The 24,528-nt window shown below is 45.9% G+C and overlaps 1 protein-coding gene across 3 annotated transcripts in view; it reads right to left on the bottom strand.

Moving 5' to 3' along the window:
* Positions 1-5,058: 5,058 nt before the first annotated feature.
* The window catches only part of GREB1L (GREB1 like retinoic acid receptor coactivator), a 123,532-nt gene continuing 104,062 nt past the window's right edge, over positions 5,059-24,528 (bottom strand). For all 3 annotated transcript variants that reach the window (XM_060119001.1, XM_060119002.1, XM_060119003.1), the window contains 13 exons: positions 23,754-23,998; positions 20,891-21,462; positions 20,587-20,689; positions 17,784-17,939; positions 17,371-17,510; positions 15,357-15,518; positions 15,010-15,214; positions 10,556-10,721; positions 9,361-9,588; positions 8,293-8,434; positions 7,248-7,448; positions 6,674-6,812; positions 5,059-5,222 (listed from right to left, as the gene is read on the bottom strand). In XM_060119001.1, coding sequence (XP_059974984.1) covers positions 5,059-5,222; positions 6,674-6,812; positions 7,248-7,448; positions 8,293-8,434; positions 9,361-9,588; positions 10,556-10,721; positions 15,010-15,214; positions 15,357-15,518; positions 17,371-17,510; positions 17,784-17,939; positions 20,587-20,689; positions 20,891-21,462; positions 23,754-23,998 — 2,623 coding nt within the window. The remainder of the gene's footprint in view (positions 5,223-6,673; positions 6,813-7,247; positions 7,449-8,292; positions 8,435-9,360; positions 9,589-10,555; positions 10,722-15,009; positions 15,215-15,356; positions 15,519-17,370; positions 17,511-17,783; positions 17,940-20,586; positions 20,690-20,890; positions 21,463-23,753; positions 23,999-24,528) is intronic.

Below are 24,528 nucleotides of genomic sequence, written 5' to 3'. Positions count from 1 at the left end.
GATGGGGAAGGATGAGCTCAGTTTTGCTCACAATTTTAAGGTGGTTGCAGAATCTCCAAGTGGAAATATCTATTTGGTATATAACTGAACATGTAGATCTAGAGTTTGGGAAGAGTTTGAACTAAGCAAATTTATTTAGTTATTTGAAGGTTTAGAAGAGATCACCACCCTGAGGTTTATGAAATGAGAGGGTAGGAGAGAGTACTGAGGAACACCTGAGAATGCATGTGCAAGGGAAGAAGCATAAGAGAGTGGTAGAAACCAAGACTCAAAGAACGGTCGACACTGTCACACCACACTTGAAGGCTGAAGAGTGAAGAACGGTCTCTATGGAGTGGTGGAGGCACTGGTGGACACAGTGAGTAAACACTAATGGCCACAGACATTGAAACAGGTTGATTCTGTAATTGCTGATTATATAAAGGTGCCTGTAAATTTTTTCTCAGCTACCCTTGAATAGTTGTTGGTCCATTATAAAAATGTCTAGTGTATGGACATTATAGGAACCACCAGTATAGACAGGAACCATGAGCTCTTAGGGGTTATGCCCTTGTCTGCATGGACATACAATGGTTTTATTTCATTTTGTAAGCATTATAAAAATCAGTATTTTACCAGTTCGTAACATGCAAGAGTGCATTTGGTATATCTACTAAAAGCATGTATCGTAAGAACAGTAAGTACAGTAGACCTGCAGTGATATTTTAAACTTTTTTTTAAATTAATTAATTTATTTATTTATTTTTGGCTGTGTTGGGTCTTTGTTTCTGTGCGAGGGCTTTCTCTAGTTGTGGCAAGCGGGGGCCACTCTTCATCACGGTGTGCGGGCCTCTCACTATCGCGGCCTCTCTTGTTGCGGAGCACAGGCTCCAGACGCGCAGGCTCAGTAGTTGTGGCTCACGGGCCCAGTTGCTCTGCAGCATGTGGGACCTTCCCAGACCAGGGCTCGAACCCGTGTCCCCTGCATTAGCAGGCAGATTCTCAACCACTGCGCCACCAGGGAAGCCCCACATGCAGTGATATTTTAATTGTTGCTTACTTTGCATGGCTGCCCAGCTAGGGTGTCTGGGTAGGAACACAGCCACATTCCTGCCTAGCTGTAGTTCATCAGCAGTTAAGATGGCTGAATTGATTTCTGGGATAGCAACTGCAGGCATACATATACCTTCTACCTGTTCTCATGGCTCTTGGGCCTTCTGGCAGATAAAGGGAAGATTCGGTCTTATAACAACAAAGAAGTAGTTAGAAAACTTTTTTTTCTTTCTTATTCCACTTGCTGTCATAATCACTGAAGCACAGTTGACCTTTGAACAACATGGGGGTTACCCCACACAGTTGAAAATCAGGTATAACTTTACAGTTGGCTCTTCATATCAGCGGTTTGCACCTGTAGACTCAGCCAACCATGGATTGTGTAGTCTCGTAGTACATATTTTTTTGGAAAAAATTTGTGTATAAGTAGACCTATGCAGTTCAAGCCTGTGTTGAAGGGTCAACCGTAGATGCTTTCCTTAGCTTACTACTTGACAGTTAAGACACAAGGAATTTATAGTTTGAATGGCTCTTTCCTTGGCCTCAGAGGTTCTTCCTGAAGTCATCTTTAGTGACGATTTTTTTGTTTCCTTTTTGGGTTTTTGTTTTTTTCAGGGAAGCCAGTATTTCATTGTTTTATCAGTATTCTCTTAGGCTCAGAGGAAGCTTATGGGCCAGTTGCCATGACTGAAGACAAGCCTGAGGAATGTTTGTTCCCTGGTGTTCAGCTGTACGTAGTTGAATACAAAGGTACAGCAGTCAGAGTTTCACAGCTGTTAGTCTTTCTAAGGCAGCTGCTTTGGAGCCTTGATCTTGAATCTGTCATCATACTTAAAATAGTTATTGCCCCTCCTGAGGTAACAGCCAGGGACCTCTGGCCCTGAAGAATGCTTTTATGGTTCTATATCAGTCTATTATTTTAGCACTCTTGATAATAATAGAACTGAAAGGCATTTCTTTCCCCCTGGAATAACAAGTTAACTCTCAAAAGTTGGTGAAATTAGAGTTTAGAAATAAATTGGAGAGTAACACCTTAGGGTTATACTGCACAGTTCTACCAACCCAAAGTGTGCTTCTCAGGACACGAGAGTATAGTTGCCATCTGTAAAATAAAAGATTGGGGATGTACCATGAATATTTCTAACATCTCTTTCATAATCATTTCTATATCTGTTATTCATAATTGTGGCACTCTGCACATGGGCATGGTATGTAGATACCTTATACGTGTGTATCTTCTTTGGATAAGCTATACATTTTCAGTGAACAAATATTTACTTTCTTGGACTGTTATGCCAGAAGAGTATCTTAGAGTCATCCAACCTGTGACATGTGGACTTCTAGCCTTTCTTGGACATTGCCGTAGTCAGCTCATTCCATTTTTGAACATTCCAGAACATGTAAAGAAAACAAACTTTCTCTTTGGGGGGGTGGGAGAGAATTTTAATACATTCACCAAATTAAAGGACAAGAACATACTGTAGACACAACTTAAGACAATTTAGAATCATAAACAAAATGTGAGGTAGACTGACTAGTGAAATTCACCAAATTTTGGTTAAGAAAATTTTACAGTAATAAAGTAACACAGGTGCCTCCTTTTCTAAAAATCACAAAAAGCATTTGCATAAATTACAGCCAAAAAAATTGAATACAACAATTCTCATTGTAATTTTAGTTTACATTCAGTATTAACCTGTGTGAACTGTCAATATGTGGCAAGGTTCAACAGGTCTATAGGTCAGTTATTATGCAGGCTTAGTGAACACATTCACACCACAATATTCTTAAGGGATGGCAAGGCTCGAAGTGGAACACACCAAGGTACGTATTAACCAATCATGGTGTCCTGTGCTTGTGCAATTTTATCCTTGCAGGAGAACGACCTAACATTCTCTAAAGAATTATACTGATAAGGTGATTTTAAAAGATCCAAACCTTAGCAAGATAGATAGGCATTGAAAAGAATAGGCAGGTCAATTTGAATTCTCCATCATTGGGGTGATGGGCTTTTGGCTTTATTCTGGCATTTCTCTTCCCCAGAGTTAAATAGTATTTAAGAGATCATAATCATTTGATTTTTCAGAGTGCAGCCCTAACTAATATGGGGTCCCCTCAAGTAACTACTTTAAAAAATTTTCCTTAGACTATGAAGCCATAAAGCCTGAAGAAACCCTGAGAGGCCATCTGCCCCAGGTACAACTGTTTTAGAATTATTTCAAGTATTTTATTTGCCCTATATAGTAAATATTTTTGGGATATTGCACAAATAGTGGGTTTCTTGATATCGTCTGCATGAGGCCCTTTCAACAAAACAGGAACTGAAATACATTCATATCTAAATCAGCCTGCCTCAGAACGTACCTCTTTGCCAAAAATTCTGCTGTACTAAAATTGAGTATTTTTAAAGCATCTATAAGGCAGGTCCTCTTTCAAGGTCAGTTAAAAATGGAGTTTAAAGGAATTGTTCATTTCAAGAGACATTTAAAGCATCATAAGTAGCTACATTAAAACCAAGAGATCTGAAACCATTTTCAGATTAGTACATGCCATCTTTTCACTAGCTGTAAACTTCTTGTTATCACAAACTGATAAAGCTGGTCAGTTAACAGTATTTGTTCTAAGTAAATGCAGGCTTCAGGCCATAAATATGACATCGATTCAAGTTAAAAATGGCCATTTAAAGTGGGAATAAAGTGGTACATATGGGCTAATGAGAAAAATGTCAAGAGATTGTTTAATGATGAGAAGTGGAGTAATTTAAGAGTAAACTTCCAATAGACCTAGTTTGTTCTAGAACATTTTCTAAAAATCTGTTTTTGATTAAAATACGTGGTAAAAAATCTGTAGAAACTTATGCCTCCTACTGTTGATACTGAACAGAGACCCCCCCTGTTGATTTTAATGAGTCAGAGACTTACTGGCATCATCTTTAACACACGCGCACCCCACTGGTAGGATTAAGTAAAATAGCCTCTCTTTCTATGGCTCTGTTTCCCATTTCGGCAATTTCTGTGGTGTTGTCAGTATAAGGCAGCTAATATTCATTCAGTGTATCTTTTAAAGGAAACTTTGCTTTAGTCTTTGAGAGGAAAGAAATTAGTTCCACTTCACACAGAAGCTAAGCCTGCCTGACATTTAGCTTTGCTGGTGCCAACTGCTAAATTCCAACCAAACAGGGTGGGTGTGGGGTGGCTGCTGAAAGCTTCTGAATTGGCTCAACTACTGAATCAGGCTCTCCTTGTGCAAGATTAATCACTGTTCATATTCTCACAGGCGTGCTTAAGAGACTGAAAACAAAGAATGGATAAAGCAAAAGAACTTAAGCCAGGAGAAGCTACATGAATACACACAATGCCTGCTCTGCATTTACTAATTTGTTTGTTCAGTTTAAATAGTAAACTTTTAACTCCTGTGGAAATTTTGCCAAAAGTTTCAATACATACAAGATTATACATCTTAAACTAACACTGCACAGAGAAAGACAAAGCTACTTCTTTTTTTTTTTAAATACAAATATCTTCTACATTCTATCATTTCAGACCCCTGAGTAATACTGTACCAAAGTACAGATCTGAAGAGAAACTGAGGGTTCAGGCCTCAAACGTTAATCTTCAATTAATCCCACACCAACGGTGTGCGTCTCACGTAACACATTCAGGCTAGCTAATGCTGAGAGTCAGTTTCCCCCCCGACACAGCATAGTAAAAAAAAGCAATGCAGACTCCCTGTGGCCTCTCCAAAACATAATCCTCCTCAGCCTCCCGTGGGCAGACCACATCTTAAGTAATTGCATAACTACCTAGGGTGGAGTTAACCTGAATTTAAGTCCTGAAATTGGAACTGAAGGAGAGTGATGCCCCCCAAGGATCTAGGTCAGATTTGGGGGGTTCTTTGGAGAAGAGACAAATATGTTGCACTTGGCTCCACAGTGATTGTACTTTTAAAGGAAAAAAAATCCCTAATAATCGTTACTGCCCCACCCCACCTAGGCATCCCTTTGCTGGTTTTGGTCTCTTCCAAAGCTCATACGTGACGTCCGGTAAGAAAGTAGAGGGGCTTGTCATCGGCGCTGTTAGCAGTTTGAAACTCGTCCCGGAGGCGGAACTGCCACTCATCCTCTAGCTCTAAGCGGACAATCGTTTGGCGTAAGGAACTCCGGTCTTGGCAGATGACACACAGAGTAGCACCTTCAAGAAGAAAGCAGAAGTGTGTCTTAGGCTCAGGGATTGAAATGATAAAGAATCTTACCACCTCTCTCTGATTATATCCCCTAAACTAACACATGCGAGAACCAACATATAAAGTAACCTATCAGATTTGTTCATTGTACTACTTATTTTGAATAAAGTAGTTATTACAAATTCAAAAGTTTAAAAGAGTGTAAAGTAATAGCTCTCCTAACCACGTCCCCCCTTCCCCTGTAGTAACCAGTGTTAAAACCCACGTCCTAAACGTTTCATGTGTCCCTGTAGAGCAGGTGTTCTCAACCTCGGCACTGGGGGCCGGACAATTCTACTGTGGGAGCTGTCTTGCTCATGTAGGATGTTCAGCAGCGTCCTTGGCTTCTACCCCCCTGCCAGCAGCATCCCGCCCTGTGACAACGTAAGATGTCTCCAGATATTGTCGAGCATCCCCTGGGACGCTCCCTCCCACCCCCAACGCACATGCACAGCTCCATATGTATTTTACATACATAGAAGTAAATACAGTTTCTCCTGTTCTCATAAAAATGGTAGCACACTGTACACAGCATGATGAACCTTTTTTCTTCACTGACCTCAGAGGTCATCTTGTCAGGATTATTTGTGATGCTTAATCTGCAGTTTGTTCTTAGGCAAATTTAACTTTGTATGGTGCATACTTACTGAAACGACTTTAGCTTCTATACCAGAATCATACCTCATTAACCTGATTTTTTGTGTGTGTGTGTGTGTGGTACGCGGGCCTCTCACTGCTGTGGCCTCTTCCGTTGTGGAGCACAGGCTCCGGATGCACAGGCTCAGCGGCCATGGCTCACAGGCCCAGCTGCTCCACGGCATGTGGGATCTTCCCGGACCGGGGCACGAACCCATGTCCCGCTGCATCGGCAGGCGGACTCTAAACCACTGCGCCACCAGGGAAGCCCAACCTGATTTTTATTAAAATTAGATTATATGAGAAGCATCACTTCTTGTATTGCATCATTCCTTTCTAAAATTACTAGTGGCAAACATTTAATATGGTCACAAACCTGGCTATATTTATCTGCATTTAGTCTTAACACTCCCCCATTTAAAAAATCAGTGGCCTGGGGCTTCCCTGGTGGCGCAGTGGTTGGGAGTCCGCCTGCCGATGCAGGGGACGCGGGTTCGTGCCCCGGTTTGGGAGGATCCCACGTGCCGCGGAGCGGCTGGGCCCGTGCGCCGTGGCCGCTGAGCCTGCGCGTCCGGAGCCTGTGCTCCGCGACGGGAGAGGCCACAGCAGTGAGAAGCCCGCGTACCACAAAAAAAAAAAAAAAAAAAAAAAATCAGTGGCCTGGTTTAAAAGATGTAATTTACTGGCAAAATGATTGTTAAAGTGCTCTTTTATATCTTTCCCACTGTATTTTGTTCAGTGGGAACTGATAGCATTCACGAGCAAGATGCTAAATTTGATTTACCTTTTAGAAACTTAAATTTCTTAAGAAGATCAGCACCTACAAAAGAGTCACAGAGGTACAAGAGGAGTCCACTGAAACACACCCCTTCACAGTTGACATTGCTGGAGTGGGGTCTGGAGCTGACGTAGCATATGGCCACCTGGAACCATCAAGCAGAAATAGCACAAGCATTTCAAAAGCAAGCAAAACCTCTGCATCTTCAGCTGAAAGAAGTAGCACCTTCCCTTTTAGCTGCTCATCTCAGGGTCAGGTAAAGGAGACACCTTCCGCGCCCACCCCCGACCCGGCACGCGGGATCCTAGCTCCCCGACCAGGGATTGAACACGTGTCCCCTGCAGTGGAAGTGTAGAGTGCTAACCACTAGACCGCAGGGAATTCCCAGACACTTTTTTTTAATTGAAACTTCAATGGGCTGGTTAGTTAAGCTTTGTACTCCCTTTTATTTTGTGTGTCAAGTTTTAACGTATTTAAAGCTTCTCTTCTTATTTCTCATAATAAAGGACAGTTATGAGAAATTAATAGAAGCAAAACAAGCCCCTCTATCTAATAAGAGTATCAGCCCCTTCCCCTTTACCTCTGGTCCAATGTTAAGGTAGCAGTCGATGGCCAACACGGGACTCTTGAAGTTGTGGATAGCTTTGGGGAAGAGTTTGTATGAGGCGTGCTGAAGGAACTTCTCCAGGAGAAACTGTGCGGGGGCTGCCAGTAGTGTGTGTTCGCTGTCGGGAGCACAGACATACTGAAGGGGCAAGATGGGTGCTAAGCTCTCTGACACCTGAAATCAGAGCCAAGATGATCATGGGAAATGGGTCTGTCACTATGTGAAACTGGCAAGGAAAGCACTGCATTGCATCAGAACAATCTGCAAGTAATAGTAGCACAGAGACAGATATCAGGCTCAAATGTTAAGTCTGTCATTCTTGGGTTCTGAAATTTTTTTCCCTTGGAAATAGTGCAGTTAGATTTAACAATTTATACACAACAAGGGCAGGAGCAAATGCAAAAGTAGGCTTCTTTGAAAGTTAGTGCATTTAGCATGTACACTGTAAGAACCAACAGGAAGCCTTTTATAGTGCTGCTGGATGTGGATGGGTTAAATCTACAAAAAAAAAAAAAAAAAAGCAAAGAGATTTCTAAGCTCCACTGGGGAGTCCACATACTAAAAATGATTAGATACCAGTAAATCTCTTAAACAGAAAAGGGTAGGCCCATGGAATTAACCCTTAACAGGTTTTGATGTGCCTTACTTTAAAAAAAAAAAAGACTGGCAAAGGACCATGCGAGCAGCTTGATGTACACTTCTTTTATGTGTTACATAAAGAATGTAAAAATGTTAACTTTGCCAGTTTAAGAATATAGAATACGTTTGAACCTAAAGCTTGGATGGAGTTAAGCCTTAAATCTAAAGAAAGGTAGTTTTGTTGAATTTTCAAAACTTATGTTTGGCTCTAGATGAGTCCTCAGTAAGGGAAACAAGAGTGCAGATCTGACATTAAGAACAGACTCCCTTGTGTTACTTTCCAATCAAGTGGCAAGTGCTTAATGCCAGTACCTGATAACAAAGGTATTAATGAAAGATCATCTTATTTTCAAAAGTAGACTCAAGCTGGCAAACTTACCATGATCTTTGGTTTAATGACAAAGTCCCTTTGCCCTCCAACCTGAACATGTTTCTTCATGAGACTGAAGTTATTAAAGCGGCAGATGAGCAGGCCACTACTGTTCGTTCTCAGGTTAAAGTCAACATCTTCACAGAAATACCTAAATTATAATCACAACGATAGGTTTCCTCGACTACCTGTCACATCTCCACTATGATGGTTTCACACGGCGATGTGTGGCAGATATGGGGAGACAGCGTCAAACAGAATCAACCTTCCCCCGTCATGGAGCTGGCTCTCCTGACACTGGCCTGGGAACCTCTTGGTTTGGGCGTTAACAGCCATCCAGGAAGGAGGCGGTGAGGTGACTGGTCCCAGACATTGCACAATGCCTTGCATTCCTGAGCTGAAACACGAGCACACATTCTGTATACTCTTGTGGGACCGGACTGCGGAGCTGCTCCCGGTTTTAAAATCCCGGCTGCAAACAGGATAAAGCATCTGCCACATTTAAAACACAGACGTGAAATAGCTACAGGATGCTCTAATAGCTACAGGGTTGGGGGTTGACATAAGAGGGACTTTATGGTCTGTGACATTCTTCCTTGGCCATTTCAGATTTTCCAAGGTGTGGGCATAATTTATTCAGGAGGCAAGGCCAGGGCTAGCTGGCTTTTCCCTACAGGATCCAGATCTCAGGGTCTTGCTAACATCTGGGGGAGGAATTACCTTCTGAGTTCTGAGGGTAAATGAAAGGTTAATCTTGAATAGGTTTATGGGTCCACACACTGATTTCTGTTGATAAAAACTTTTGTCCCTGTTTCAGTTCTTGCTGAATAATAAAATGGCCAAAATATGTTTTCTAAGCATTTCATGTTGCAGCACCTATCATTAAGGGTCTGGGTCAGTTTGAAGGGTGATGAAGGGGCACTTTGGGGCTTATGATCCCCCTTTCTCTGTCCGTATAAAGAGAGTCTCCGTTTCTCAAAGACACAGAGACAGGAATAAAAACATTGCTGAGGCTAGACCTGGGCAGAAACCATCAGTAAATGCCAGGATCACATACATCCAGAAGGCCTGACTTACCTGTTGAAGTCATACTGCACATTCTGAGTCAAGTCTATGTTGAGAAGAATGAAGTCATGCACATGGCATCTAGAGAACGGGGCCTTCAGGCTCTGAGAAGTCAGCTTGCTGCTCCATTTCTGTATGCCCAGGATTGCGTAGTGGATGATTTTCGGTGTTGCTTCAATATGCTGCAAGACACTCTTCAAGGACACATTCTTACTGGAAACTCCTGTTTCCGTGGGCTGGCTATGAAACGTAGAGTTAGTTTACATAAGATACCACTATTACTGAAGAGAGGGTCACTTATGAAGAGCTAACCACACTGTATTAATACCTGAAGGATACGATTCGCTGACTGACTTTATATTAGTCTGGAATGGAGAAGGATGTCAAGCCCGGTTTTCATGCTGCCTGTCACTGCTAACCTAGGGAAGCTGCCTTCTGGGGGCCGGGCTGATCACTTCAAGGCAGAGAGTGAAATCCAGCCCATTTCAAAGTGAGTAATGAACAGGGAGTCACCAAAGAGAGGTAGCCAGAGATGAGAAGCACACAAGTATACTTCCCAGTTCTGGTAATTACGGGATAATAAAGGAATATTTGAAAACTTCACGGGCTTCAAAGCCACAGGGGAAATCAGGGCACAAAATCGTAATGCCTGAGCTGGAAGGGTCTAGAGACCATCTAGCACAGTGTTTCACTGGGGCTGTGAATATTCAGGGCCATTTACTGCATAGGACTTCTCCAGGCTTAGCATTTCATGGTCCTCATGGATTCCCATCACCTCTGTCCCAGGAGGAGAACCACTGATTTGGGCCCAGCCATAATTTTATATGTGATAGAATTGAGAGAGAGGTGAAGTAACTTTCCCTTTTCATCCAGATAGTTCGGAAGCAGAGCTGGGGCTAAAAAGCAGGTCTCCTGATTCAGAAGCCAGTGGTCTTTCTAAATAAACCATAGTGTCTTTCAACAGACTTTTATAGCAAACCTAAGCTGTGATGCACAAATGGTCCAGGAATTTAATGGCAGGCTGAGTGTCTACATTAAAAAATTCCTAAGCCACCACAAAATGTGCTAGTGAGAATAGTCTCACAGATGATTGTTTTGCTCTGGAAAGCTGTACCTCTCATTTACTTCCCTGTGCAATGACAGCCCAGGAGAGTGTCTTCTCGGTGACACTGTCACACTCCTAGGACTGCATAGGAAGCACCACTACCTGCTCTGCTCCTGAACACTGTGAACGTTCCACAGGACACACGAGTCATCCATTACAACGACGAAAGGCCAGACACACTGGCGCTTAACTCCCAGCTCTTCCAGGCGGTTCCTCTCCAGCTCCAGGTTGTGATATGACAGCTCCTTAATAAGAAACCTGGCAGCACCTGAAAGGCAACACAACCAAGGCTTGTACATCCTTCACTCAGGCTTGGCTGAGGCCCTGCACACAGCTCACATGCTCTCCGTAAGCATGCGTGTTCACGTGGTGACCATGCACATGGATGAGGGTCAACCAAATGTTCAGAGCAGTGGCTCTCAACCACCAGTGTAGATAAGAATCACCCAGGAAGTCTGTTCAAAATGCAGATTCCTAGAGCCCACCACCAGAGGTTCACACTAGTAAGTCTGATGAGGGGCCAGAAACCAGAGATGTCTTTGCAGGTGATTCATGAACTACACTTCGAGGAGTACTGCAAGAATCCAGCTTCCCTGATACGACAAAGGATACCACATAGAGGAGATACTTACTACTGGTTTCTTAGAGCCATGATTAGATTCTCAGCAGCAGCCACTTGCGTGTCCTGCACTAGGGAGCCACCAGGGCTGCAATAGTGGGTATGCCACTTACACTAATATGTCCCCTGCTTTAGGTACCTTTAGGAAACTGGCAGCAGTGTCTTTGAAGAAGACTCTGGAAACTGGTATCCTTTCCCTAGGTCTGCTTTTTTGTAAGAGGCATATGGTACAGTAAGTAAGAGAAAAGACTGGAGCCAAGCTGCTTTGGTTTGAATTCTGATTCCACTGCTTTCTAGCTGTGTGATAATGAACAAGTTAACTCCCCTGTGCCTAGGCTTCCCCACCTGTAAGAAGGCGATGATAATGTCTACTTCATAGGATTGTTGTTTGGTGCTCAGGACAGTGCCTAGCACTTGGTAAGTACTCAGTGAGTGTTAGCGATTATTAAGATGATGATCATCAGGAATTAGCCAGGTTTTATGAGTGGGCCACCCTAAAATGAAACAAAATGTAGATGATAATGAAATAAAGAGGCTAAAAAACCCCATTAAGTCTATGAAGGAGCCAGGAAAACAGTTTGAATAGGGTAATACTAGGATTTAGGAAAATCTATCTTTCAATAGCACTGTGTATAACAGTTTGCATTCTCAACATAAGGACCATATGTGAAAAGCCCACAGCTAACATACTCAGTGCTCAAAGACTGAAAACTTTTCCTATAAGATCAAGAATAGGACAAGGATGCCCACCTTTATCACTTCTATTTAACATAGTACTGGAAATCCTAGCCAGAGCAATTACACAAGAAAATGAAATGAAAGTCACCCTAGTTAGAAAGTAAAATTACCTCTTTGCAGACATGATCCTATATGTAGAAAACCCTAAAGATAACACGCACACTTAGAATAAATGAATTCAGCGAAGTTGCAGACACAAAAACAATACACACAAATCAGTTGTGTTTCTATATACTAACAACAAACAATCTAAAAGGTAAATTAAGAAAAGTTCCATTTTCAATAGCATCAAAAGAAATACAATACTTGGGAATAAATGTTAAGCCAAGGAGGCAAAAGACTTGTACACTAAAAAGTACAAAACACTGGGCTTCCCTGGTGGCGCAGTGGTTGAGAGTCCACCTGCTGATGCAGGGGACACGGGTTCATGCCCTGGTCCGTGAGGATCCCACGTGCCACGGAGCAGCTGGGCCCGTGAGCCATGGCCACTGGGCCTGCGCGTCCGGAGCCTGTGCTCCGCAATGGGAGAGGCCACGGCAGTGAGAGGCCCGCGTACCGCAAAAAAAAAAAAAAAGTACAAAACACTGCTGAAATAAATTAAAGACACAAATAAATGGGAAGACATCCCATGTTCATGGATTAGAAAATGTAATACTGTTAAGATGTCAATATCACACAAAGCAATCCACATATTTAATACAATCCCTGTCAAAATATCAGGGTTTTTTTTTCCAGAAATAGAAAAATCCAACTTTAAATTCACATGGAATCTCAAGGGGCTCTGAATGGCCAAAACAATCTTGAAACAAGAACAAAGTTGGAGGTCTACACACTTGGCTGATTGCAAAACTAGAGTAATCAAAACAGTGTAGCAGTGGCACATAGACCAATGGAATAAGAATATAAAGCCCAGAAACATACACTTGCATATATGGTCAAATGATTTTTGACAAGAATGCCAAGACCATTCAATGGACAAAGGATAGTTTCTTCAACAAATAGTGTTGGGAAAACTGGATATCCACATGCAGAAGAATGAAGTTGGACCCTTACCTTATACTATATAAAAAAATCAAAATGGGTCAAACTATAAAACTCTTAGAAGAAAACATGGGAGAAAGCTTGTTGATATTGGTTTTGGCAGTGATTTCTTGGATATGACACCAAAAGCATAGGCAACAAGAGAAAAAAACTGGACTACATAAAAATTTAAAACTTCTGCACAAAGAATGCAGTCAACAGTGAAAAGGCAACCTATGGAATGGGAGAAGATATTTACAAACCTTATCTGATAACGGGTTAATATCTAGAATATATGAAGAACTCCTAGAAGTCAACAATAAAAACTTTACTAAAAAATAGATTCTCCAAAGAAGATATACAAATAGCCAACAAGCAAATGAAAAGATGATCAACATCACTAATCATTAGGAAAATGCAAATCAAATCACAATAAGATACCATCTCACCCATTAGGATGCCTACGAACAACAACATCAAAAATTCCCAGAAAAACCAAGTGTTGGCAAAGATGTGTTAAAACTGGAACCATTTTGCATTGTTGGTAGGAATGTAAAATGGTACAGACATTATGAAAAACAACATGCCAATTCCAAAAAAAAATTAAAAATGGCATTACCACGTGATTAAGCAATTCTACTTTTGGGTATATACCCAAAAGAATTGAAAGCAGGGTTTTGAAAAGGTTTGTGTTCATGTTCATAGTAGCATTATTCACAACAGTCAAAAGGTGAGGAGCAGACCAAGGGTCCCTCAGTGGGTGAATGGATAACAAAAATGGAGAATTACCCTTTAATGGTACTGAGTTTCAGCTTTGCAAGATGAAGAGTTCTGGAGATTGGTTGCATAACAATGTGAATATACTGAACACTACTGAACCATACACTTAAAAATGGCTAAGATAAATTTTGTGTTTTTTTACCACAGTAAAAAAATTTAATTTGTGTTTATTTTATTTGCATATATGTTGGTTTCTCTGCCCAGATTGTTACAAAAATGGCAAAACTGGCACTAAGCAAATTCAGTCAGATGTGGGATGAAGAAACTTTTTCTCCTAAAGGTCAGTTAGGCACAGAAAGGTATAGTTTGAGGGTCATATGCATATAGAAGAAGATTTTAGATAGTTTGGAGATATATTGTTTGGGGGAGGATAAAGGACTAGAAATATATGAAAGTCCTAAGTCATTTGATATTGTGATAAACATGGGAAATAAAATTGCATTCAAAAGAAACCAGTTTGGGAAAATATTTTAATCCCATATTAAGGCTAAAGTTTAAGGACATGTAAAGGAATGGAATGGAGAACAAGAAAGGAAGAGACCTAAGAAGAAAGGGAGAGAGAGACCCGGAGAGAAGGCCTGTGTGGATCCAGGGCACTACTCGGGTCCCTTCTGTGTTCACTCCAGCTCTGGGCTGGATGTTCTTCCTCTAAAGCTCTTGATCCTCAGCCCTCTGAGACTCTGCACTGAGATACCCACAGAAGCCAATGGGAAGTGAGTTAGATGCAGGGAGAGACCAGACAGTAGAGCTCTAGAACACTGGGTCCATGTGGAGGTTTCCTGCCTTCAGGAGGTAAATGAAGGAGCTCTAGACCGCTCTCTCCAGTTCCTCCCCGGCTCTGTCAATACACTCAACAACCAGGTGCTGCCTTTGAGAAATCAGCCCATTGCTCTTAAACTCCTTGGGGAAAAGCAGGAAAGACTTCTTCCAGGCACTTTTAAGATAACTGCCATAGGCAGTGATGATGCTTCCAGTCCCCAGCTGTACAGAGCCCCCAAGAACTTGCTGTGCGCCTTTAAGATGAGTGATGCCCCTCAGAGATCCCTCCAGACCGGAGTATGAACTACTAACTCCCCTCCTCCTCAGACTCTCCTCACTGTGATGTTCCTGCTGCCAGCCTGCAGCGAGGAACACCTGCGGCCTATACTGGGAAGAGTCCCAATCCTTCCCAGGGTGCTCAACGTACCAGTGACTTCTTTGGTTACTAGTCCTCAGAAGTTAAATTCTGCAAAACTGCAGCTCAAGAGAAATGAAAACTCATTTAAAGAGGAATGAAAAGTCCTTTGGTTTGCAGGGCAAGACACTATCCAGGGGCAGGGGAACCTCTGAAAGTTCATGCCTGGGGAATGGAGCTTAGTTTATCTTTCCAGCCCTTCCCCCCATCTGGGGGCCCCCTTACCCACGCCTGCATTATTGAACATGCCAGGAAGCACCAGCATGATGTGGTTGGGCCAGTACTTGCGGTACAGTGGCATCTCATACTCCTTAACCACCAGTAGGTGCAGGTGGCTGGTGCCCTCCATGGCGTGAAAGAGGTTTAGGAGTCCGTGCTCGTGGCGACCACTGGAAGGAGTGAAAATAGGACTCTTGACCGAATTCAAATTCTGCTGAAAGAGAAAGAGAAAAAGGGAAAGAAAGGACCAGAGACCAAAAAGAGAAATTAGAACCCTTAGATATCAGAAGCTTAGAGAACCTGATCTAATACCTGAGGCCTGTCAGTCCTTGTGTCCAGACGCTATCACCCACCTTGTCTGAAACCAGGGGCAGCCGCATGCTCTCCAGGTGTTTGCCCTGCTTGCTGAAGACAAAATGACTCTCTTTGGATTTGGGAATGATGAAATAGAGCTGCACCTCTTCTCCCAGCATAGAGGAAGAGAATGTGAAGGCGTGAAGGGTGGAGTCGGACATCTGCGTTTGCAGAGAAGAAAGGGAGGGAATGTAAACTCACGGTTCTCAAACCTCCAGGCCACTTGTTAAGGCTGTTACTAAGAGAGGCAAACTAACCTGAACTTCTGCCTGCCACCAGACCTGCTGTGCGTGCAGTGTCCAGAGGGCTGGAAAGGCAGACACCTCATCTTTTAGTGGCTGCCGCTGACAAGAGAGCCAAGCATCTCGCCCCTACACAGCCTCTCCGTGTGTGGAGAGATACCTGTTGCTGGAAACTATCTGCATTTCTCTCCTTCTTAGAACCACTGCTGCTCAGTCCTACGGAGGTCCAGTATACCGAGGGGATGTCCTGCCACGTGAACATTCCCAAAGGTGCCCAGTGATGGGGGAAAACGATTCTGTGTGGGTCAGGTCAAATGAATATCATTTTTCTAAGTAAACTATAAAGACTGACATTATTAAAATGCCTCTGTGGCCCCATCTTTCCTGGCTACAGTAGAAGCTGAAGATATCTGAACAGTCATTTAGCCTAGAACTCTGGCTTCCAGGAGAGACCTCTGACTCATCCAAGCCAAATATAAACCTAACCTATTTTTTAAATTGCTGATAAGTTCACACACTCTCAGTAACCCATCTCAGTGAATGACTAAATAAAGGTCTTTAGAATGCAGACAATACTTGGCTTAATGAAAAGATATCATCACTTTTCAGCAGCCACTAGAATCCAGGTAGTTTTCCCAAGAGTTTTAACCTAAATATTACCTTCATAGAGAAATAATATTGTAATTCTTCCCTTAAATTCTCCTTCATTCTGCTTCGCAAGTATTGGAATTTACTACTTGGTACTGTAATCACAAACTATTTAAATAGAGGGTTTTTAATAAATGTTCTAAAACCTGATGATTTATAGATCAGGGGACTTGAATCCTCTATATCCTATAAGGCATTGTGAGCTGATTTCAAACTAGCCCACCAAAAGTTTTCAATAACACAAGAAAACAAATGGGGTATGAAACGTAACTTGTACCAGAAGAGCAGAATGATCAGTATATCCCTCCTAGTACCCTGTGGGGAAAGAGTGAAGACCTGGTCCTCAAGAGCAGAAGCAAGTCTGGGGGGCATCCACTCATCACATCCTATAGGGAGGAAGAGTTGTTCTAGGTGTTCAGAGCCAAACAATATAGAAGTCAAGAAGGTAAAGTAGGGGAAAGCAACATGGAGCTTCTCCCCCAAACAGGCGCTAGATATGACCATCATTGGTTGCCCTTCCCACCTTCTGTGCTTAAAGACGCTCCGGCCAATAAGAAGCTAAATGCTATAGGGTATTTGCTCCCCTTCTGTGTTCCCACCGCTCAGTTCTCTCCAAATAAAAAAGCAAACACTGACTCCTCTGTATGCCTATGGTCAAAACCATCACTCGCTGGTGTAAGAGGGAGACTAGGTCTCTGCAAATCAAGACTTGTTCACAGCTCAAAGGGCGCACCCTACAAATTTGTAGATAATAGCACCATTTTCATCAACAACCCAAAGGAGGGAAAAGACCCTTTTGCCAAACATACTGTAATATCCAGCTTTTTCGGAATCACAGATAGACACCTCAGCTACTTTCTAATCTAAACACGACACATGTAACCATTTTGATGAAGTGACTTAAGACACAAACTCAGTTTCTTTCACCCACCCTCCCCCACCCATAATCCTTTATTAGTAAACCCCAAATCACCTTAATCAATTACTTCAAGCATTTTGCTCACAAATGAGTGGCTCCATCTCATATATAAGCCATCCTCTGTCTAGGGCTTGAAACTGGGACTTTTCCTCTCTTACATACAAGATCCACATTGGGTAACAGGCAAGGGCAAAGGGGCTGCACCTGGGAGGCAGAGGTGAAGTCCATGTACTGGTGGCACTGCTCGCAATGATGGAAGGTGTTGTAGGCCGCGTACTTGGTCAGCATCATGGACACGGCTTCTCGTTTCCGGGGCTCCTCAACTTTGGATTCCTTTATTGCTTCTGTGTATAAAGGGGCAAAAGACCTTCCCGTGATGTGCCTGAAGCCCCTATGCTTGGGAAGAAAGTCCCCCACTCCCCAGAAGGGCTTTTCCCAGGATTCTGTAACTTATGCCCTGAGAGGCAGCTATGAAAATGAAAAGGTGACATGTATGTGTGTAAAACGAGAGAAAAGCAGAGGAGAATGAATGAAGCCGCTCTCAAAGATTAAACTGCCCCAGGCCTCTTGCCCTCATTTAGGTGAACCCTTGACCTTTAGCCTCCACTTGCACTGACCTTGTTTGACCCCTGCCAGCTTCTCAGTGTATACCAGGCTCATCAAACTGTACTTGGGGTCATGCACACTGACATCAAAGGGCATTTTACTGAAGCTCTCGATGTCAGGCCAGGGCTCTCCCTCCGACTGGCTCACTTCACTGCTTTCACCGTGATCTAGGCCAAGAAGAAAGAAAGTGCACAGAGCAGGCAGACCAGACCGACTGGCCTCCCTCCTTCTCTCTCAAGTGTCAGGGATGGAAGGTTGTATGTATGTATGTTGTCCGCCCAGGTGGGTGGACAAAGGCCTTTCTGAAAAATGAGCTCCCTCCCATGTCCAGGGTAGAGAGAAGCAGACTGTCCCTTCAGACCCCCTCCGGGAGAGACGCTTGTCCTCACTGGTCCCCATCATTAGCCTCTGCACACCCAGTCCACAAACTTCCACAACTAGGAGATCAACTGGTCTCCCACCCCAGCCCCCCAAATTGCCTTAAAATCTTATTTAATTTTGGATGATCTGAATTCTGTCTTAGAGTTTTAGTTGTGGGGTTTTAAGATGTTGATGCTGAAGAGATTTCAGGGACGCACTGAGCAAGATTCAGTGTCTGCTGCTTATTATGAATCACTCAAAGCTTGTAAAATCCCTGTGCTCAGGCCACACTGCCCAGAACCTCCTTCATCACTCAGGCACCTATCGTGGTGTTTAAAGCTCCTTAAGTGGTTCTGACATGCAGTCCAGGTTGACAGCCTGGGGCCCTGGGTTTGAGTCCAGGCCCCACCACTTGTGACTTCACACCTGCAGGCACCTTCACCTCTCAGGGTCCCCTATTGTTGTAAAGATTCCAGATGGCATATTGAAAGTGCTAAGACAGTGGCAGGCACATGGTGGGTGTCCAATAGATGATATTTGTTATTAACACTAAAAACTATAAGATCAAGCTGAAGACAACGTTCAAAGGAAGAAACGAAGACAAAAATTACAACAAAAAAGGCCTAAAGACTAGAATTACAGCTATTAGCTTTTAAACACAATACTGCTTATTTTTATATCCCTGAGCATTTTATTTAAAAGTTATTTTTTTAGGGGCTTCCCTGGTGGCACAGTGATTAAGAATCCGCCTGCCAATTCAGGGGACACAGGTTTGAGCCCTGGTCCGGGAAGATCCCACATGCCGCAGAGCAACTAAGCCTGGGTGCCACAACTACTGAGCTCCAGTGCCACAACTACTGAGACTGAGCACCACAACTACTGAAGCCCGTGCACCTAGAGCCCGTGTTCCACAAGAGAAGCCACCACAATGAAAAGACCGCGCACCGCAACAAAGACCCAATGCAGCCAAAAATAAAAATAAACTTATTAAAGTTATTTTTTTAAGTTTTATTTTAAAAGTATGCATTTTATTTAAAAGTTAAAGCTTATTCTAGTTTTAAAAAAAGGTGTCCTTGTGTCTCTCCAGAGCACCACTGCATTCACCTGCACTAAAATGAGGGTGAAGGAATAAAGCCAAACTAACAGTGCTTCTTGTTACGAAGGCCAGGTTTGACTCTCACAGCTGTAGGCCCTGTACCAGGATCTGAGGCAAAAAGTAAAGGCATCACTCTCCTGCAGCGCCAAGGAGCCTGGGGGAAAGTCAGCGGATGACGGCCCCTCATTTCTGTCTGCTTGGCTCTGCCCTTGCCCCTGGGGCCCAGGCCGCTCCATGCAGCCCAGGGTGTTTCAGTCCCCTCTGTGGTGGGCCTGGGGGTCTGGTACAGCTCAGCTGGGGACACAAACAAGGAGATGTGGCTAGGAAGGTGGAATTGTGTGTCTGTGTCTGGAATCATGGATGTGAACTGGTGAGGATGGAAATAGAGCCAAAAGCCATAGTAAAATGATTAAATATGGCTGATTTTACCTAAGTCTTGTTCTGAACTAAACTAGTCTCTTGGGCTGGTCACAGAACAGATCCAACTATTCAGGAAAAGCAAGTGAGGGGAGGTCTCCAAGGGCTAATCTGATGGAAGATGATAAGGCCTTTCCCTTTTCTGGAATCATCTCTGAGGGGCTTAGGAAGAACCACCACTTCTCTCTCCTGCCCCTACCCCTCCCTGTTCCTTCCAGCACACGGTCATTCTGCTCTGAGATGTGAAGCCATAGTTTGAAGCCACACTCCCCCGGCTGCAGAGCTAATGCTGGCTGACCCCTGCTCATGCCCCCTTTCTGGCCTTGCTGGACGGGCTGCATAGCAGAACTGCCTCCTTCACAGGTGACAGCCGGGGTGGAAGTGCCAAGAAGCCGGGCAGGAGGCACAGGCTAGTCTGTCAAGCACCAGCCCCTGCATCTTACTGCCAGTGCCAAGGGGTTGTTTACGGCACCACGGTTCTGTTCTGCTTCTGGAAGTTTTCCTTTCGTCGTAGCAACCCACACACCTTCCCTAGGAGCCAGCGGGCAAAACATACGTCTACTCTGACGAACCAACAAAGGCCTGGTTATCCAGAGTATAAAACATGCCCTGAACCCTTAAGCAGTAGACCACTGCACTCGAATTTTAAACCTGGACAGTTTGACCATCTGAGCAGTGAACCCACCTGACAGGGCTTTATAAGATGCCTCTTTGCTCAGCGTCGCACAGGAAGGACACAGAGGGGATCAGGAGTCGAAAGAGGGGAAGACCCACCCCGACCTCAGGGAGCTCAACTCGGCCACAGCTTGCTTACAACTCTTTGCTGGCTCACGACCTTTAACCTCTCGAGAACCCTGCCCATGAGCACATATATACCCCCAGGAGGACGCGGGAAGCTCCGGCTGTGGTGTTAATACCCACGCTGCCGGCTCGGAACTCACCGGTGTTGATCTCTGCCTCGTCGTACACGTCCACCTCCAGGAGCCTGATGAGCATGCGGAAGAGGATCCTCAGGAACTGCAAGTAGGAGCCAGTCTTCCCCACCTGGTGGAGAGAGGTTTAGGGAGGAGAGAGGCGGAAAAGAGAAAAGAGATTTCACACGTGGGCTCTTCCGCGTCTCCCTGCCGGAGTGGGGGGCCTCCGTGCCCCGACCACCGGACCCCAACGCGAGACCCCCTCTCCCCCTCTCTGGCCCTTCCTCCGGAGACCCCAGCCCCCCCGCCCCCCCCCCGCACCCTTCCCTACCTGCGGGGGCCCGGTCAGCAGCAGGCGGCGGGGATGGCAGGGCCGCGCGCCCGAGGCGGGCTCGGCCTGGTTGCCGTGGTCGGCGTGGTGCGGCCGCGCCGCGGTCCAGCGGCGGTAGTAAAGGGACTGCTCCTCGGCGCTCGCGTGCCCGGGCAGCAGCGGCCGCAGGGGGCTGGCCCAGGCCACGTCGGGGTGCGGCAGCAGGGCCGCGGACGCCGGCAGCTTGCCGCCCCGCCGCGAGCCCAGGAGGCTGTAGGCCGCCTTGGACAGGATCACGACCGGGGGCAGCGCGGCCTGCGCGCCCCGGCAGCCCGGCGCCGGCTGTCCCAGCCACCGCGGCGCCCCGGGCCCCGGCGAGGAAGACGACGGCTTGGAGGTGGTGCTGCTCGCCATCTGGGGGCCCAGGGAGTCACACTCCTGATTCAGGGTCTCTCCGGCTCCCGCCAGGCCCGCCGAGACCCCTTCGTCCAGCCCCACGCTGTTGGCCGGGCTCCGGAAGCTGGGGGTCAGGAGCTGCTTCTGGGACTTGTCGGCGGTGCTGGACGAGCTCACCCCGTTCTCCATGATGGAGCCTGAAAGAGGACGGACAACAGCCCGCCGCGCGCCCGCTCTGTCACCGCCGCCCCTGCCAGGGGGACCGGCCTGGAGGCCCGGGGGCCCGGCGGTGCGCGGACTACACAGCGTCCTGCCCCCCCCTCCCCCGCTCCTGCGTGGGGTCGGCCAGTGGAGACGCCATAGGAAATCGGTACTCCCCCACCCCACGCCCCGGCTTCCTCCGGGGCCCATGTCTGCCTATCCCCCCACCCCCTCCCCGGCGTCTTCAGGGCGCGAGGTGGTCCGGGCCCCCTGGGGTCGACTACGCCATCTCCTGCTCCTTGGCTGCATCCTGCTGGCATATTAAACTCTCCTCAGGTTACCTCGTTTGGATAAGCCTTCTGATTCATTCCAGGACCCTGACCGACACAGGCTCACATCCAAGTCCTGCCCCAGTGCCACTCGCCTCCTTCTGGGGGTCCCAGGGCCCCACGCTTCTGGCTCTGGATACCTCCCCAGCGTGCAGCCCCTTCCATGGACGCCCAGACCAGCGTGGGAAGCGGCTCCGTGGGAATGGAGAGCTTTATATCCTCCCAGCGAGATGCTGCTCTTGCCCAGAGATCCCTGCACCTGCGGCCAATTCACTTCAAACATGTTTTCCCCTCTAGTCCATCAGCCCCTCTTTGGCTTGAGGACAAACCAGAAGCTCATTACATTCAAGATTGCAGGCCCTCTCTGGCTCAGATCGGTGCTTCCCAGGCCTGGGGGTCATATCCCAACCTTGGGAGATCCTAGATGAATAGCCAGTAACCAGAGGCTCGTGACACGGTCACTCCACTGCTCATCTGACTTTTGTGTGAGGGCTTTCCTCTCCCTTCATCGGTCCTGGAGTCCACGGGCCTGCACACCTTGGGCAGTGAGCCCCTCTGAGGACCCTCAGAGTCACCCCAAGGCCGGTGGGGGGTGTGTGTGATTGTGTGATTGTGTGTGTGTGTGTGTGCGCAGCACATGCATCCTGAAAGCGGGGAAAACTCTAAAAACAGCAGGAGGCAAATCATTACCTTTGTGTGAGTTAATCAGAACAAGGCCAGAAGAGTGAGGCTTGTGGGGCTGATTAAAGAACCACAGGAAGGAAGTCCAGTGCTCATCACCATCCCCACCCCTACCTTCCTTGCCTCTCCGTCACTGATGCCGGTAGGTATCCAAAAGCTTCTAGATGTGATAGTCCCCCTCCCCTCTATTACCCTTTACACTCCTCCCAACCTCTCCCCTTTATTCTGACCTGGTCGCAGAGGCAGAACTGGGGAGCCTGTAGTGATGGGGTGGGGGAGGTACAGCCCTGACCCCTGACTGAGTGGAGCAGCTGGGAAGGCCCCAAAGGACAGTCCCCATGCTCTTCCAGGCTGAGGGGCACCACAGAAAGTCAGAAAACCCCACAGATACCTGCCTTTCAGTTCTCATAGGGAGCCCATCTGACAGCAGCTGACAGAGTGAATAGAAAGATTGGTGCTGCTTTTGGCCATGAAATTGTGTGTGTGTGTTTGCGTGTGTGTGTCATGGAGATGAGAGAAGGGAAGCACGGGGGAGAAGGAACACAAATGGTGGTTCCCTCTGCTGTGGAGTTTTCATTTTTTATCTCTTCTCTATACTTCATTACCTTCTCCAAGTTTTCTATATAAAGCTTTATTATAACTTTCACAGAAAAAAATGGAAATAGTGCTGTATTTGCTTAATACTATTTATCAGAAGAAAACTGATGCCAAGCACTGCCGTCAACCACACAGTAACACAATAAGAGAGTGGCTGGCAGGCTGCAGACTGGATCATCCCAGTCAACCCATGGTCCCAGAGTAGCCTTCGGTATACAAACACTTGCCATTAAGTACTTAGAAAAGTCACTCATTCATTCATTCATTCAAACAAATACTTTGTGCCAGATACTAGGCCAATTAGCAAAAACTTACAGCTTCAGGATCTGGAAGGAAAAGAAGGCCTTTGTGCAAATATCAGATGCATAATATCTATGAGATGATTAGGGTGAGAGAGACTAGGGAAAATGGTGGCAGCTGGGGTTGATGAAATTTATTTTCTGTATTATTTAGCTTATTAGCAAGCTCTTCATTAAATGCTTCCCCAGGAACGTATCTTGTGGCTGCTCAAGAGTCATGTTTTCCAAGTATCTCTCCCGGAGAACCAAGGTCTGGACAGGATGCCTGAGTCACCCAAGGCTCTGAAAGCCTTGATGGGAATCAGCAGATGCCTCTGCCTTCCATACTCCTACCCCCCTCCTCACTCCTGCCTCTGATCCCTTGAAAGAGAAAGTACTGACCTGAGGTTCCAGTGACGGCACTGCTGTTGCTCTGGGGCCTCTCCAGGTCCATGAGCAGCTCCTCGGCACCGTTCTCGCCGACGGCGGCTCTCTCTTGCTCCTTGCCACTAAGGTCCAGGGCAGCAGTGGGCCCCCGGATGACCTCTTTTGAGACGTAGCAGCACGCCAGACCCACCTCCTGCTCCAAGGCCGTGCGAGTTAAATAGCTTGAATCAATTAACCGGAGGTCACAGTACTTCAAAGACCTGCACGAAAGTAAGGATATCTTTGGCGAGTCTGTCTTTGGTGAGGCACGCCATGTTTATGTGTGTCTGGGTGTCTGGGTGCGGCGCAGCAGTCAAAATCGTGAGCTTCGGTGCCAGGTAATGCCTGATGTGAACCTCAGCTCCGCCACCTCCTAGCTTAGGACCTCGGACTAGTCACTTCATTTTCTCCACATATAAAATAGAGTAACAGTGTCCAGCTGACCCAGTTACTGAAAGGAATGAATGGCATGACAAGGGTAAGGCATTTAGGACAATGCCTGACACACGGTAAGCATTCAGTGAGTGCTGTGATTATTGGCGCTGTTGCCTTCCAACCTACAGGCCCTGGATCCTTGAGGGAACAGCAGACTAACAGAGACACTAACAGAGACACTTCATCCCCAAAACTCCTCATTGGGGACAGTGCTTTTCCTCCCTGCCCCTCTGGCTGCCCTGCTTCGATGCATAAACACTTCTCATGTGTGGCTATCTCCCATTCCCCAGATTGCTAGGCTATCTCTGGAAAGTCA

The sequence above is a fragment of the Mesoplodon densirostris genome, chromosome 15, assembly GCF_025265405.1.
Source record: "Mesoplodon densirostris isolate mMesDen1 chromosome 15, mMesDen1 primary haplotype, whole genome shotgun sequence".
Lineage (NCBI taxonomy): Eukaryota > Metazoa > Chordata > Mammalia > Artiodactyla > Ziphiidae > Mesoplodon > Mesoplodon densirostris.
This window is presented reverse-complemented; position numbering and strand designations above follow the sequence as displayed.